Source organism: Lipomyces chichibuensis, assembly GCF_038497645.1.
Source record: "Lipomyces chichibuensis strain CBS 12929 unplaced genomic scaffold V1513scaffold_84, whole genome shotgun sequence".
NCBI classification, from domain to species: Eukaryota; Fungi; Ascomycota; class Lipomycetes; order Lipomycetales; family Lipomycetaceae; genus Lipomyces; species Lipomyces chichibuensis.
This window is the reverse complement of record NW_027117536.1, coordinates 1-15347: the sequence shown is the minus strand read 5'-3', so window position 1 is coordinate 15347 and position 15347 is coordinate 1. Positions and strand designations below refer to the sequence as shown.

General features: G+C 45.3%; 5 protein-coding genes across 5 annotated transcripts; 3 read left to right on the top strand and 2 right to left on the bottom strand.

The window, feature by feature from the left end:
- The first annotated feature begins 300 nt into the window (after positions 1 to 300).
- V1513DRAFT_321571 (Glyoxalase/Bleomycin resistance protein/Dihydroxybiphenyl dioxygenase) lies at positions 301 to 2101 on the top strand. The gene is made up of 2 exons (XM_066894683.1): positions 301 to 747; positions 810 to 2101. Exons 1-2 carry the CDS (start codon positions 427 to 429, stop codon positions 1698 to 1700), a joined length of 1212 nt encoding a protein of 403 aa, XP_066750455.1. The 5' UTR covers positions 301 to 426; the 3' UTR covers positions 1701 to 2101.
- Positions 2102 to 2882: 781 nt separating this feature from the next.
- V1513DRAFT_386382 (uncharacterized protein) lies at positions 2883 to 4400 on the bottom strand (the record flags this gene model as incomplete). Its single annotated transcript, XM_066895251.1, has 1 exon — positions 2883 to 4400. One exon carries the CDS (start codon positions 4398 to 4400, stop codon positions 2883 to 2885), a length of 1518 nt encoding a protein of 505 aa, XP_066750454.1.
- Positions 4401 to 5853: 1453 nt separating this feature from the next.
- V1513DRAFT_428305 (uncharacterized protein) lies at positions 5854 to 6906 on the bottom strand (the record flags this gene model as incomplete). The annotated part of the gene is made up of 1 exon (XM_066896272.1): positions 5854 to 6906. The coding sequence occupies one exon, from the start codon at positions 6904 to 6906 to the stop codon at positions 5854 to 5856; it is 1053 nt and encodes a 350-aa protein (XP_066750453.1).
- A 670-nt stretch (positions 6907 to 7576) lies between these two features.
- Positions 7577 to 9542, top strand: V1513DRAFT_454891 (uncharacterized protein; the record flags this gene model as incomplete). Its single annotated transcript, XM_066899434.1, has 3 exons — positions 7577 to 7994; positions 8050 to 9191; positions 9254 to 9542. Coding segments are annotated over exons 1-3 (1513 nt in total), but the record flags the coding sequence as incomplete, so codon positions are not given.
- A 1462-nt stretch (positions 9543 to 11004) lies between these two features.
- Positions 11005 to 12567, top strand: V1513DRAFT_386367 (uncharacterized protein; the record flags this gene model as incomplete). The annotated part of the gene is made up of 1 exon (XM_066895249.1): positions 11005 to 12567. One exon carries the CDS (start codon positions 11005 to 11007, stop codon positions 12565 to 12567), a length of 1563 nt encoding a protein of 520 aa, XP_066750451.1.
- Between the last annotated feature and the right edge of the window lie 2780 nt (positions 12568 to 15347).

Genomic DNA, 15347 nt, shown 5'->3' with positions numbered 1-15347 from the left:
ACAACCACTGGAAACGTTCAAACCATCGAGTGTCATACAGTCTCTGGCCTAAATAATCTTGACGCTCGTGTGTTTCCTAATCTTGACGGTCAGCCAGGTATGATTATTATTTCTGAGATCTCGCGCCAAACGTTCAACGTTACTAAGCACATGGCCCGGTTAATGCGGGGTTAGGTTGCGTGACCGCCAACAAATCCCCTGGGGCGCGAAACTAACCGAAAAGGGTTCAATTGCCGCTCTTAGCCGTTGTTAGCCGAGACTGACCCTCACTTCTCACAATTATTTGGCGACACGTAGCAGATAGATATTGACAGAAAGATAATAATATATATCGGAATGTTGCCTGCTACCGAATCGCTGTTGCTCATTGAGCTTCTGGTTATTCAGTCTTCATATTAAACTAAATTATACAACGGTCGCATATTCATGACTCCAACAGTGATCGACTCCACTGGAACCGTCCTGAAAGCCAATGGAAACCTAGCATCATCGCCGTCTTCCTCTTACCGTGCCTATCATCACATTAAGTGGTATGTCGGGAACGCGAAGCAGGCAGCTTCTTACTATATCACGCGCATGGGTTTCCATCCAATTGCTTACAAGGGTCTCGAAACGGGATCTCGTGCAATTGTCTCGCATGTTATCTCAAATGGACGGGTGACGTTCGAGTTTGTCTCCGTACTGAAGAACAAGGGCAAAGACCAAGAAGAATGTTTCCTCATTCAGGAAATTAGCCAGCATATTGCAGTATGTATACAGTACAAAATATTTCTCGTTTTAAAATCCGCCTTGGACTAACTACTTCACAGGATCATGGCGATGGAGTTAAGGATGTGGCATTCGAGGTAGACAACATCTACGCTGTCTGGAACTACATCTCAAAGCACGGTGCAAAGCTGATCTCGTTTCCAACGGAGCTTTCAGACGAACACGGCACAGTAATCATTGCAACGCTTGCCACCTACGGTGACACAACCCACAGTCTTATCCAGCGCGCCGACTACACTGGTGCCTTCCTACCGGGTTATTCCACTACTGTCTACCCCAGCACCGACTCCGTCGAGGTACTTCTCCCCCCCGTCAATCTCGCAAATATCGACCACTGTGTTGGTAATCAGGATTGGAATCAAATGGAAGTCGTTTGCGAATACTATGAGAAGGCGCTCGGTTTCCATCGGTTCTGGTCGGTTGATGACAAGGATATCTTCACAGAGTTCTCTGCTCTCAAGTCGATTGTCATGGCTTCTCCCAACGACGTTATCAAGATGCCGATCAACGAACCGGCAATCGGCAAGAAGAAGTCACAAATCGAGGAGTTCATCGAATTCTATGGCGGGGCGGGCGTGCAGCATATTGCGCTTCGGACTCAGAATATCATCGAAACGATCACGAATATGAAGGCTCGCGGTGTCGAATTCATCTCTGTTCCGTCCACCTATTACGAGCAGATGCGCATCCGATTGTCAAACTCGTCCATTAAACTCAATGAGGATTTTACAATGCTCGAGAAACTGAATATCCTAATTGACTTTGATGAGAGAGGGTACTTGCTTCAACTTTTCACCAAGCCTTTGATGGACAGACCGACAGCCTTCATAGAGATAATTCAGCGAAATAACTTTGAGGGATTTGGTGCAGGAAACTTCAAGTCCTTGTTTGAGTCAATCGAACTGGAGCAGGCTAAACGAGGAAATTTGTAGATCATTAGTTTCTTGAAATATATAATGTTGATCGAAGGCTGTATATATCTTTTTGTCGCATCAATTAACGCTCCGGCAGAATACCTATTATGACTAGAACCATGCTTGCTGCGTGCCAATTGGGAAATTTAAACCGTCATAATTCAAGAAGTTAGTGGTATTCTGATTACTTTTATAACTTACTATTTTCAGCTTACCAAATTTTGCCTCGGTTGCTTCTCAAGCAATGTCTTTTCTTTGGTCAAATACTCGATAGTTCGGTCTCAGTTTGGTTCCGCAAGCGGACTATTGCGTATGTTTCTTGTGGTCCCCTGTTACTGTGCCATTACAACAGCCAGGTTACAAGATTCCACAATAAATAAATTCACTTAGGTTTAATGTGATAGAAAGCGCCAATTGTGAATTGTGTAGGTTTCTTCGGGTATACATAGATCGATCCTAATACCAGACATAGTTATTTAATAACTCTTTAGACCGCCGTTTGCCGATCGTGACGTCTCTACCGATATTATCCAGGGCCTTCTATCAGCAAACGGATATCGTCAGACTTGAGGAATGCCGATATCGTATATTCACGGCAATATAAACGGCAACAGCTCTACATTTCCCTTACAGGGAACCTAAACATTGATGATTGTGAATTTGACAGCTGTCATCGTTCAGAGGAGACGCCCCTACCGGCGGAGTATAACATCGAGCGTCGGACAAGCAAAATTAAGTTTGCAAAGAGTAGACTTTCACAACCGATTCTCTGGAAAAGAGGCTATAATAAGCATGAGAGATATAAATCAGACATGGGAGCGCCTGATTGTAAATATATTTTGTCTCTGCCATCAGCGAACTCTCCGCAAGCATTAGACAAGATGTAAGTACAGGGAACTTAGTGATTGGAACTGAAAGCAAAGATAACAGATACAACGACATATGCACACGAAGCAGCGGCGTTCAGAGTTCGCTGTTGAAATAGTTCGCTAGATATCGCAGTGTCGCGAAAGTATTTGTAATGTTCAAAAATAATAGTTAACATCCAGCAGACATTCGTACTGTCTACATAGATTTCAGCAAGATAAATATACATCTAATGCAAACTGGTTTGCCCCCCTCTTCCTTCCATGTGAATCCTTTCCTATCGATCGGTTTCCGTGTCTGCTCATCCGAATCTGTGTCTTGCCCGGGTGCTGATTAAGCCACTTTTTTCTTTCCACGAAGTTTGAGGTAGTCACCACCAAGGGCTGCGTGAAAGACGCCGTATAATCCACTCAGGGGCCAGATGCTCCAGAACATCGCAAGCAACCAAATAGTCCAAGACTCTCTCATCGCTCGTTCCTCAGCCGCAACATCGACTTTCACCTTGTCGTAGACACTTGGGAGATAAGTCGCATGGTATTTGGCTCGTAGCTCATCATACTCCTTTCGATCGTAGATGTCCCAGAATTCAGCTTCAGTGTAATATGCGTGGGCATACAGCCATTTCTGTCCTTTCAGTTCATGAACCTTGCGCTCAAGCTCTCGGTTCGCTTGAACGAATGCCCTTCTTCTAGTTGGTCCTGGACCCCAAATTCCAACGTTGAGGAGCATTGTCGGCGCATTTGCGCCCGCCTTTGCCCTCTGGGCCATCAGACCGTAAAGCGAAGACTCAGACTTGCCGGTTTGGCGCAACGGGCAGAGCCAAAGTGGATAGTGTCGAAAAGATACATGCAAATAGTCGACAAACTCCCCCGCACTTTCGTATGGCACAGCCACGTCTTGAATAATGTAGTTCTTCGAATGCCCACTTTTGTGGAGAGCATGATACATGACACGAGTATGCATGAAACGATCAAGAGCCCATCGCGTGACTCTATTGAAAGGAGTCACGAAATATTGGAAGGCATAGGCCCCAACCCAAAAGCCGCCGCGATCGTAGCGGAACAGATAGTCAACCAACGGAATCGCTTCTGCGACCGGCTTCTTTGACTTAGCAAGTAGTTTTTTAGCATGGAGGTAAAACCATGGATCTCTGGCGCGACTGAAGCGTTGAACCGAAATGCCATCTTTAAGCGTGTCTGTTAAGCGCCCTGCACATACAACACCACTGTCCTTCGCAAAAAGGATGCCGTCGAGATAGTCGTTAAGAGGATCGGACGTCGCTTCCTCAAATTTCCGGACAGCTTCCTGGACGTTAGATACAGGATAGTAGGTCAGTTCGACGAAAGGCTTCGAATCTATCAATTCAATTTCGAGAAGTGTGGTGACTCCAAGTGTTCCAAAGGATGCCGCAGCGCCATAGAAGATATCGGAGTTCTCAGTGCTGGATGCCTTAATAATTTCTCCATTGGCCAGCACCATCTCAATTGAAATGACTGTCCGGTCAAAAAATCCATATCTGAATGAACTGCTTTCGCCTGATGTACCTGCGAACCCGCCTCCAGCGGTTATACCAGGAAATTCCATGACCACAGGTGGTACTAAGCCATGCGGCAGTGTAGCAACCACAAGTTTGTCCATGGGTACATTAGGCTCCACCAAGGCCACTTTTCTGTTGGTATCGACGCTGAGAACATTGGATAGCTTGCTAGTATCAACGAAATTGTCTGCCCAATACTGAGACTGGCGTGTGCTATTTGTGGAGCCATGATATATGCGAAATGGTTTTTGACGCTCGTAGAATTGCTTCACTTGGGAAGCGAGGAGTGATACGGCTGAATTATGTTGCTCCATTGTGGTACTCTTCTTATTTCTGTTTGAACTTCTTATTCAAGAATCGTAGACTCAGATGATGACGATGTAGATGTATATGTATATAGGCTGGGAGAAATACTTTGTTGGCAAAGATTTTCTTTACTGTATATATCATGCAAAGTGCTTGACTTGTGCGACCATCCGAAGACGTCGTACAGATCGTATCACGCTAACCCGTTAATTTCTACCAATTTTAAACACATCGTGATAAAATACATAAGGGCAAGCAATAGCTTCCTCGAGTGACAGATAATAATTGATGGTGGCAAGTCTTTATTTGATGATGTTGATCCAGTTTTGTTAGCCATCTGTCCACAACAAACATTAGCAACATCCACACATGACGAATGCGCGCCAATCGACATTAATTAGAAAATAGTCTTCATACTGAGAGAGTGGCATTGCACGTTGCCAAAGTGCGCAAGGGCAATTACATCTGGATTTGCAAATTAAAAACGCGAAACCGTGGACAGAAACAAATTATTACTTCTTTAGGGCCTGATTCTTTTTTTAATGGGCGTCCCATTTAAACGAAAAAAAAAACGCCCCTTCTAATTATACCCAAAAAGAATCACCCCTTTCTATAAATGGGACTCCCATTAAACCCAAAAAGAATCAGGTAGGGTTAAATGGAGCTCCCATTTCACTAGCGTAAATGGAGTTCAAATGGAGGTCAGCCTTTTCCTATACAAAAACTAATGGTTGTCTGAATTCCATTTCGACTCCATTTACGTAGTGAATTACACCGAAGCACCTCCTCACAGTAGCACGCCCCCACAATACGTGTTGGAAAGTTCAGTCTCCACTTCCAGAAGATTGTTCAGGTCGCTATCTTGTCCGTCTCTGTCTTACAATTGTTATAGCACGGTCGTCGAAAACGAGTCTTTTTCCTCGTCGGATCTCAGGCAGTTCACCTCAGTTCTCATCATCTCTTTCCGATTTGTCAACTGCTATGCCGTGACTCGGATAGATGAGAACCATTAGTTCTTGTTTTGTATCTTGATTGGTTTAGGTAGTCGGGATATCTTGGATATCTGGCAAGAGTGCTGTGCGATCGGGAGAGCGCGAGAAGGTGTCTTCTTCTCACTTGAGGTGTTTGTTCATGTATATACAGACATGAATTGTCCTTGAGACTGGTCGTCATCGAGATGATTCTCAGCTCCCATTCCTACATCTTCCACGTCCATTCACATATAATTCTCACAAATGCGCTCCCAACAGGGTTCACCTTGAACCCTGAACTCAATATCGAACACGATTTAATCGACAACATGTTCCTTACGATTATACTACAGTCCTTACAAAAGGGAGGGGGACGGGGAACAAAGGGCCACAGAGGAGGAGGAATTTAAACAAAGTTTAAGATGGATAAATTAAAACCCAACTATCCCAGGGTTTTTTAGACGAGACTATCAATATACGTATAGATTATCTATTCAAATATTTCGGAAATCCCCTTTGCTCTCAGCCTGCCATATACCAGAGCTCCCTCCGCGTCTGTAATGACAAAATCACAGTATGTACCGACACTAGCAATACTCTTTTCACCACATTTCGCAATTTCAGTCGCGAACATTTGGACAACCTTTGCGACGTCAAATTTCAAAACATGGGCTCTCTCACCGTCCTTGTCTCTGACCGATTGAGCAAGCTGCACCTCTAATGTCTCGACTCTTCGTCTTATCATCCTGAAGATAATCTTTGTGGTCTTCACAAGTGCAACACAACTGAATGCTGCAATGAACACAGAGTAGACAACTGGCAAAATTACCTTGCTGCCAGCTTCGCGTCTGTCGAATACCATCCCAAGTGTTTCAATGCATAGCACAACGATGGAATATAAAAACGCTATTGATGCCAATCCTAGGCACAGCACGACACCAACCCATTTAATAGAAACTTCCAAATGTTCCGACGAATTAAATGCCTTGTCGTCCAATGACTTTACCCAATTCTCATCGTCAGTGTTGACGTAGATGGTAACTTGTCGGGCATCTTTCGGTTTGAAAAAATTTTTCATAATGGCGATATCTACAAACCACAACAACAAAAGCGATAACAGCGAACGGACGAAGTCGAAGGCCTCGATGATGAAAGCTTCATCGCTCTCGACATAGCGCTTGAGTGCTCTGTATGCCAAAATCATTGAATTCAGGCCATAACTCGCCATAAGTATTGCTAACCCACAGCGAATCTTTGTGGTCTCTTCAGGCGATTCAGTTGGGACAAGTGCTGACGATTTAAACCATGATCGATGGTAAGAACGTGAGGCCAGGAGAGCGTCAGTGTTTATGCACACGTCATATTTTGCGCTTAACGCATCTGAGAGGAACTCCGTAACGTACGGTGACTTCACAAGAACTGCAGACGACTTAACGCGCTTAGTTTGATGATTGAACATGAAGTAAAAGACACAAACTCCTACTGAGGCAATAGAGAGGAGGACTGATAAATTGGTAGCATAGTCATCTTGAGAACTGCCCATGGTTCTTAGCCTATGAAGAGAGATATCAAACCCAAGCTTGAAAGAAAAATCGGCAATATATGAAGATGATCCCAGTAAAGATCACTGCGAATTACATTCACAGACACGGATACCGAAGAAGAACATATAAAGAAGAGCTGGTAGTGGGCCGCAGCCATGCGGTACATCACGGACGTGGCGGCGCACAATAGCGGCCGTGGCGCAACGACGGACCGGCCACCCGTTGGCTGCAGAGAGGACACTCCGCGTCCCGGCCGGGATCTCAATTGCATCAGCAGCGTCCGCATTCAAGACAAGCTGAGGTATGTTCGAGATCGTCCTCCCCGCTAGGGTGAGACTCCTCTTCGCCGTCGTCCAAAGTGCTGTCGTCCAGAGTGCCGTCGATGGAGCTGCTCCAATAGGATTTAGAAGGTTATACTAGTATGGATACAAGCATTTAATAATATATGCACGTACACCTACAGTACCTACAAATCACCGGCCTTGGCGAGATGTCACCTCGCCCTTAAAAATTTCCGGAATACATAATTCCCATTGGCGAAAACGGAATCTTGATACACATTCAAATCGGCTTAGTAGCTCTAAAAATTATGGTATTGTGTTACTTACCAGTGATTAAATTATGATAGGCAACTTCCATCTTATCGCCACTCAAATAGAACTTTAATTGTATGGATAAGCCATATCAAGGTTACCCGGTGTTCAAACATCGGTCAGTTGCGACATTGTTCACTACTAAGTAAACCTTCAGATTGCGGAGCCTTCTTCCAGCAGACCACAACAAATCTTTTTGTATCGAATACATCCGCTCTATTGTGGAAACTCTTTAGCCTGAACCATGCGTCTTTCGTACCTCTTTGTTGCTCTTTCGTCGCATGTTATTGCCTCCGCTGAACAGATTCCTCTTATCTTACAATCAGATTCTCAGGTCCCGATAACCTCCGTTGGAAATGCTCTTGTGAGCTCCGAAGCGCTTCAGGGAGATATAGACCCGAAGAATCTATTGGATCGCGCGAACCATCTGTTTGAGCTCGCTAAGCTTAGCACCGATGACTATGCCCATCCAACCCGAGTCATCGGAAGCAAAGGTAAGTTGGCTTGGTTGCTCTTAACCGTAATTGTCCAAACTCATGAATCAAATAGGACATATTGCGACCATTGATTATATCTACTCGACTATCGCCAGTCTAGGAGGCTATTATACTATCACCAACCAGACATTCGATGCCGTTGTAGGCAATGTGTTTGAGTCGCGGTTAGAATTGGGGGGCGATGTACCTAAATCTGCGGCTCCAATGAGCCTCACTCCTCCTACCAACAACAAGAAACCAGTATTTGGACCATTGGTTCTGGTGGAAAACGATGGATGCAAGCAGGCCGACTACCCATCTGATACCACGGGTGCCATCGCCTTCATTCGCAGGGGGACCTGTACTTTTGGAGAGAAATCGGCTCTCGCTGGTAAAGCTGGAGCTGTGGCCGCCGTAATCTACAACAGCGGCGAAGGTAGTCTCTCGGGCACTTTGGGTGAGCCATCGCCGTATCACGTGGCGACATTTGGCTTGTCACGTAGTGACTCAGAGCGCTACATTGAAGCTTTACAGGGAGGGAAAACGGTATATTCGTCCGCTTATATTGATTCGATTGTTGAGAAAATCGAAACCGTAAACATCATTGCGCAAACTAAAGGAGGAGATGCTGAAAATTGTGTCATGCTGGGCGGCCACAGCGACAGTGTCGCCGAGGGTCCTGGCATCAACGACGATGGATCTGGATCTCTAACCTTGCTGGAGGTTGCAACTCAGCTGACTAAGTACAGTGTCAATAACTGCGTTCGCTTCGCATGGTGGGCAGGCGAGGAGGAAGGGCTCCTTGGATCTGATTACTATGTGTCGATGCTGTCTAAGGAGGAGAACTGGAAAATTCGTCTCTTTATGGACTACGACATGCTTGCCTCTCCCAATTATGCAAATCAAGTCTACAATGCCACCAACGAAGTCAACCCGACGGGGTCCGAGGAGTTGCGTGACTTGTACATCAAATTTTATCAGTCGCACGATCAGAACTACACCCTCATTCCGTTTGATGGACGTAGCGATTATGACGCCTTTATCAAGCATGGAATTCCGGGAGGTGGCATTGCAGCCGGCGCGGAAGGAGTCAAGATAAAAGAAGAAACTGAAATGTTTGGAGGAACCACCGGAGTGTGGTTTGATCCTTGTTATCACCAATTGTGCGATACAGTGGACAACCTGAATCTCACGGCGTGGGAATTGAACAGTAAGGTAAGAGGCTGGAGCTAGATGGCTAGTTTATATATTAGTTCTTTGCTAATAGTGTTATGAAGCTCGTGGCCCACTCAGTGGCTACTTACGCCACATCGTTCCAAGGATTCCCGGAGCGTAGCAGCATTGAGAGTAAAAAAGTTGCCCAGAAGCCATTTAACTGGCGTGGACATAAACTTGTGATGTAGCCATTGCGCAAACTGCTATGAGAGATATTCTTGGCCTAGTTCACTTTTTTTCGTTTCTAGCGTTAGATATTTTCGATAGAACTCATTTTTGTTGTGGATTGTTTTTCAAATGATCATTGGGGCTTCGTAGCATTATACAAATAATTCTCGAATATTTTCAAAATACCGTGAAATTAAATTAAATAGACCACCAGCAGCCGTATTAGAAAAATAACATGCGGAACCCAAACAGAACGAAACGAGCTAATAGAAACCTACTAAAAGATAGAGGTAGTGAGCAAAAGCCTCATCTACATCTCAGGACCAATCTTTTTCGATCCTCTGCAGGGCTGTATCAAATACGTCTCGGTGTGAATCAAATAATTTGCAGTGCCCCAGTCGTCATTGTCGGCAGTGATCGGTCTCCTCTAGTCGCTCGATAGGTCTTAATGGCATCTCTGATATCAGTACGTAATCGCGAGTCGAGGGAAGCCATGCAGCCCGAAGGCAGTGGCCACATCTCATCCAGCTCCCGTTAAAGGATCGAAAGAGAGTCCTATTGTCAAGATCACAGCTAAGGGACCCAGGTTGAGAAAGCTGCCCTTTTGCCTGACATAAACGCGACAAGACCAACTCTGTAAGCATAATACTGATCAACAGCTTATGACTTTACTTGTGTAATATCAAATCCTCGGCCACATTATGAATAGCTTTCGCAAAAATCTAGTAAGTTATTCTCGGTCAATTTTTTCTATCAAAAATCTAAACTTAGCAACTTGTATTTCTAAACAGCAAATGAAATATCGGTGGGGTGAGGTGGACTGATGTTGCCGGAACAGGAATAAAATTCTGGTCAATTTCTCCTTGATGGGGTTCGAAATCTTAGCCTTACATATGGACCGTTCCAAAAGAACAGGCTTGGGATAGAGATAAGAAAAGTCGGTGCTGCGCTGGCAAGAGGCATGATATCTGGACTGGGAATATCCAACCAGCGAGCCTCGTGCGGGAATGCAAGATGAGACGAACCGGAAGCTCATTTTCGTCGTAGAGCCGTTACCTGCCCACCTGCCGAACTCTCACGTCTGGGTGGCTCGCAGCCCATCGGATCACCACATGTGTCCCACCGTAAACCCTTTTCCGCAATGAGATATTGATATTTGCCAGTATATGCTTTGATAATCAATAAAGCGTCCTTCAACCGCGCCGGGTCGGGAAGGTGAAATAGGGTTTAGTATGGTTGACTCCTGATACGGCTCTTGTCCAACAGATTGATACACGAGGTGCCACGCAACGGGATGAATTTGGCGATGCTGGCTTCAAGTCGCGCAAACCATAAAACCAGCAACCATGACGATAACGATGCACGTGGGGCGAAGCGCGTTTCTTGCACGTCAACAACTGTCGCGCGGACTGACCACAACCGTCAATGAATTCCTCGCGTCTAGTATAATCATGCTCAGCACCACGGGATTGATCGAGAACGCCCCGGCGAGGGATGTCCATCTGTTTTTTTTTTACTTAGTAGACAATGCCTCCATACCGCATTTCCCACCAGATAAATCTCTTCAGTCAGTTCCTGTGCAGCCGGCGTAAGAACGCGCAATCGTGCCAATCTTAGAGCACTTAAGTTAAGGTGCCGCATCGTCATGGCCTTCTTCATTCTCCCAAGATCTCGAGATTTCAAAGGGGCGAAGCAGTTATATTTCGACAGCCCAAAGCAAATTGCAGGGACCGGTATAATACGTCGCAGAGCTGCTGCTGCAGCTAAGCAGGGTTTCAGTCATGACGAGATCGAGTTTCCGTCGATTCTGAAAGGCAAGCATGTGCTCCTGGCTACGGAATCATTCGGACCTGTGAATGGAGTGAGTCGCACAACATTAAGCCTAGTACAATATCTACGCGCCCATTCTGTTCATGTGGCTGTTGTGGCACCAGAATACAAAGGTCAGCAGTCGAAGACAGAGAAGATTGACGACTTGGAGATCCGACTGAGTGGTTACCCGATGCCATATGATACGAGTCTGACTGTTGTGTACCCATTCCGTATCGACAAGCTGTTCGAAAGGGCTTTCCAGCAACAACCCGATATTATCTACTTGGCTAGTCCAGCATCCCTCGGATTTCAAGTCCTCCTCCAACTACGGCAGTTGAGCCATCAACCTCCCGTCCTTCTCAACTTCCAGACCGACCTCTCAGCCTACATTGAAATTCTCTTCCCGATCCCGCTTTCTTATTGGGGCGTCTGGGTATTCCGCTCCGTCCAAGGTTATCTCTTTAGTCACCCATCAGTACGAAAGGTCTTCTTCCCTTCTCGTGGTGTCCGTGAGTATTTGGAGAAAGCAGGTGTTCCGTCTTCCAAACTGCTCAATCTAAGGAGAGGAGTCAAGACCGACCTTTTCAATCCCTTGGCCCGATCTCTAGAGTATCGCAAAGAACTGGCTCCAAACAATGAAATCATTCTTGTTTGCGTGGCTCGTCTAGCTGCAGAAAAGGGCTTCGAGTTTCTCGCAGAAGTCGCGCGAAGCTTAATCGCGAAAAAGTTTCCTTTCAAGCTTCTCATAGTTGGCGGAAACTGCAATGCGAACGTTGCAAACGAAATCCATGATCTTTTCAGAGATATGGGGAACTATGTTGTATTCTCTGGTTTCTTACAAGGAGAATACCTGGCTCGAGCGTACGCTTCGGCTGACATTTTCCTTCACTGCTCCATCACGGAGACATTTGGACTCGTGGTTTTAGAAGCCATGGCAAGTGGAATCCCAGTGGTTGCGCGTGATATGGGAGGGCCTTCCGAAATCGTGGAGGACAAGGAATCAGGGTACTTAGTAACTCCGTCGGATTTGGAAGGTTTCGTGGCATGTGTAGAGAAGCTGGCGCGAGATCCCAACCTGCGTGCGAGCATGGGGAGCTGTGGTCGAGACATCGCGTGTCATGCTACTTGGGAAAAGATCAATAATCGAGTGGCTTGGCAGATCGCTGATGCACTTCCCAAAAACATTTCTACGGCACCGACAAAGTTTAGGGCTCGGCCGGTATTGTATTCATTTTCTTCTCTGCTTCTGTATATGAGGGTGACAGGACAGATGGTGATTATATGCGGGGTATGGCTTGGGTTGATTATTACTTGGATTTTAGTGAGGGCTTCACTTTTGTTGAAGGCGAATGCGTTGTGGGTTCGTCATACGCTTGGAAGAATCATGTCTCGATGATTTCTAATTATCTCTTGTCATTCAGAGATCGAATTGAGGTTTTGTACCCTTTCTTAGAGATTGGTGAGAACGCGTTCGTTCGAAGTATTATATGTCAAACCCGTACTTTTGATGAAGCTCGACCAGAGACAGAAGCTGGCTGTGTCAGGTTTGGTGGTTTCAGACTCGGACGTCTAGAAGTATACGTTTCTCACACGATTGACCGTCACTTTCAGCAAAGGTCATGCCAGCTATATAATCGGTCATGTCTGAGGGAGGTGGCAGACGGTCATCCAACAATCTTGTCCGATGCTCTCCAGCCCACGAGACCACCGATCAACAGCTGAGAAATAGGAAATACACTCTGGCTTCTGAGCAATCAGGAGATACCGTCAATCATTGAGTCACTTGCAGCGGGATCTTATTACATGGCGGTGTTAACTTTCAGTTCACGTCTGAGCTGCCCCTCATCACTAGTTCCATTCTGGATTAAAGATCTTGTAACCTTAAACAAGACTGTCCCTAAACAAGACTGTCCCACACTCTTTCGAAGTTACTTGTGGCGTTTCGTATCAAAACCCAATTTCTTCGCCATTTATCTCGCAGCTCTAAAACCTATCCGAATAAAAGTCGAAAGTATCATTTGGAAGTTATCGTCTATTCAATTAATCTAGCAATAGTCCGCTTAGTTGCCGAACAGACTAATTCATATTCTGCCACAATACTTTAGATAGTGAACAATGGAATGCCACATGTAATATTCTTGCTACTATCCGTTAAACCTAAATCCTGACGATGGGGAGCAGTTGATGCTGTGCAGTCGTCGTCATCGACATACAGTCTTCGTCTTACTCGCTAGCTCTCGCATCGCACTGACGTCAGTCATGCTGACGGCTGTTGTGTTGTCAATTCACTACTACTTTGCACTTTAGGCTGAATCGTTCATGCGCTGGCAGCCAACAGTTGCACCCTGAGAAATCATCAGGCTCAACTTAGAGTTACCTCCATTGTCATAACCTTCCTGATTAGAGCAATTCAAGAATACTCTCGTTTAGTGCATGATTGATTCGCTACGATTCTGGCCGGCGTGCACTAGGGCAGAACAAAGGCGGTCGTTGGTCATTGATCAGTAGCCCTATAAAAAGATTTTTGACCCAACTCGTATGGATTTGCACAGTCACTTTGATCGTTGTGTATATTCTGAGCTTATAATTCCTTAGAAACTCAACTAGTAACTTATAGCAACTAACGCGAGCTTAGAATCAGCAAAAGTACACCGACCCGAGGAGCGTACCCGTCCACTATGGGAACATTCTGTGCCACCAAATTGGCGAGCAAAACGGTTAATGTCAGACATCTTATTCATTTCTAAGCCGTTTGTATTCTGTACGACCGTTTGGCAAATACACTTATCAACTATGGCAACTGTGCGCTGAATAGTCGTCATCCCTGTCTAAGAAAGGATAAACAATGTTATTGAGTACGCACCAGTTGACGCCAGACAAATGCGCAGCAATATGTATTAGCGATGCGGGAATCAGCTCATATCGTTACTTCGTCTCGTAATTCCTCATCTAACTGAGCTCAGCGATTCCAATTTGGCCGTCTTCAGCGTAGACGAGATGTGAAGCCAATTCCACTATTTCAAGGGCTGCTCTACAGTTAACATCATCTGCGATTAAAACTGCTAAACCCTAAGTTATAGCAGTATGAATTCGCACGGATGACCAAATTGTCGGGTTCAAGTTAGGGCTGTGTCGAATACGAATATCGGCAGGTTTTCCAATATTCGTATTTATTCGACTTTTGAAAGGCATTCGAATAATATTCGATATTCGTATTCGACAAATGGTTTGGGTCGAATAATATCGGCTCGAATATTTGTATTCGATCGAATACAACGGCGCCAATCTCGTGATATCTTAAAGGAGTTAAAACATTTCCTATTAAAGCCAAGTTATCAAGCCGCAACCTATTTCTACGCACCCGAAGTCTTCTACCAGCTCTCAATTCTTTTTTATAGATTTGTATACGAGTATCCAGCGCTTATTGACTCTCATAGTTAAATGGAAACCAGAGGGCATCGCCAAAACTATTTCGCCTCAATGACGGCTACGATAGTGAAGTTTTACCAGAAGATCAGCTGTCCAATAGTCCAACTCCTGGGCCATCATCTAACCAAACTCGATTCTTTCATTGATATTAGTGAAGTCGAGGTTTTACTTTGACGCGGACAAAATCGGACAACTATTGCTATAACTGGCAAATGTCTGTATACGAAGGCTTAGTGATTCTTGCAGCTTAAATCCGCAGTGAATTCGTTTCTCTACGGTTGATTATGTAATACTATGGTTATCGAATATCGGCACGATATGTCGAATATTCGATTCGACGGTCGAAGAATGCATCGAATAATATTCGATATCGGTATTCGACGTCGGGGGATTGGCCGATATCGTATCCGACGCCGACAATCGGTCGAATAATATTCGGCAAGTCGAATATCGCCTACAGCCCTAGTTCAAGTTTAGAACTTATCCAAACCCATTGTGAGGATTATACCGATAGTCCTGTGAGTATTTATGACCCCTAAGGCTGTTGACATTTTGTTGCTTTGTGAAGTAGCTAGGATAGGGACTGCACTATATGTCGTCTCTAAAGACTGTAAATGACTGCCGAGGGTTGTGGTTTCCATGCTGCGGCTCATGTTGAGCGATGACTGGCGGGATGCGAGACAGGAAGGTGTCGACATTGTCGACGAAAACTCTTGTGGACTCCATGGATCTTGGGAACTCTCTATT

Excerpts from the sequence above, each read along its gene's own strand:
- V1513DRAFT_321571 (XM_066894683.1), top strand. The coding sequence starts at position 427 with ATGACTCCAACAGTGATCGACTCCACTGGAACCGTCCTGAAAGCCAAT. Across the intron at positions 748-809 it reads AAATTAGCCAGCATATTGCA|GATCATGGCGATGGAGTTAA; the intron begins GTATGTATACAG and ends ACTACTTCACAG.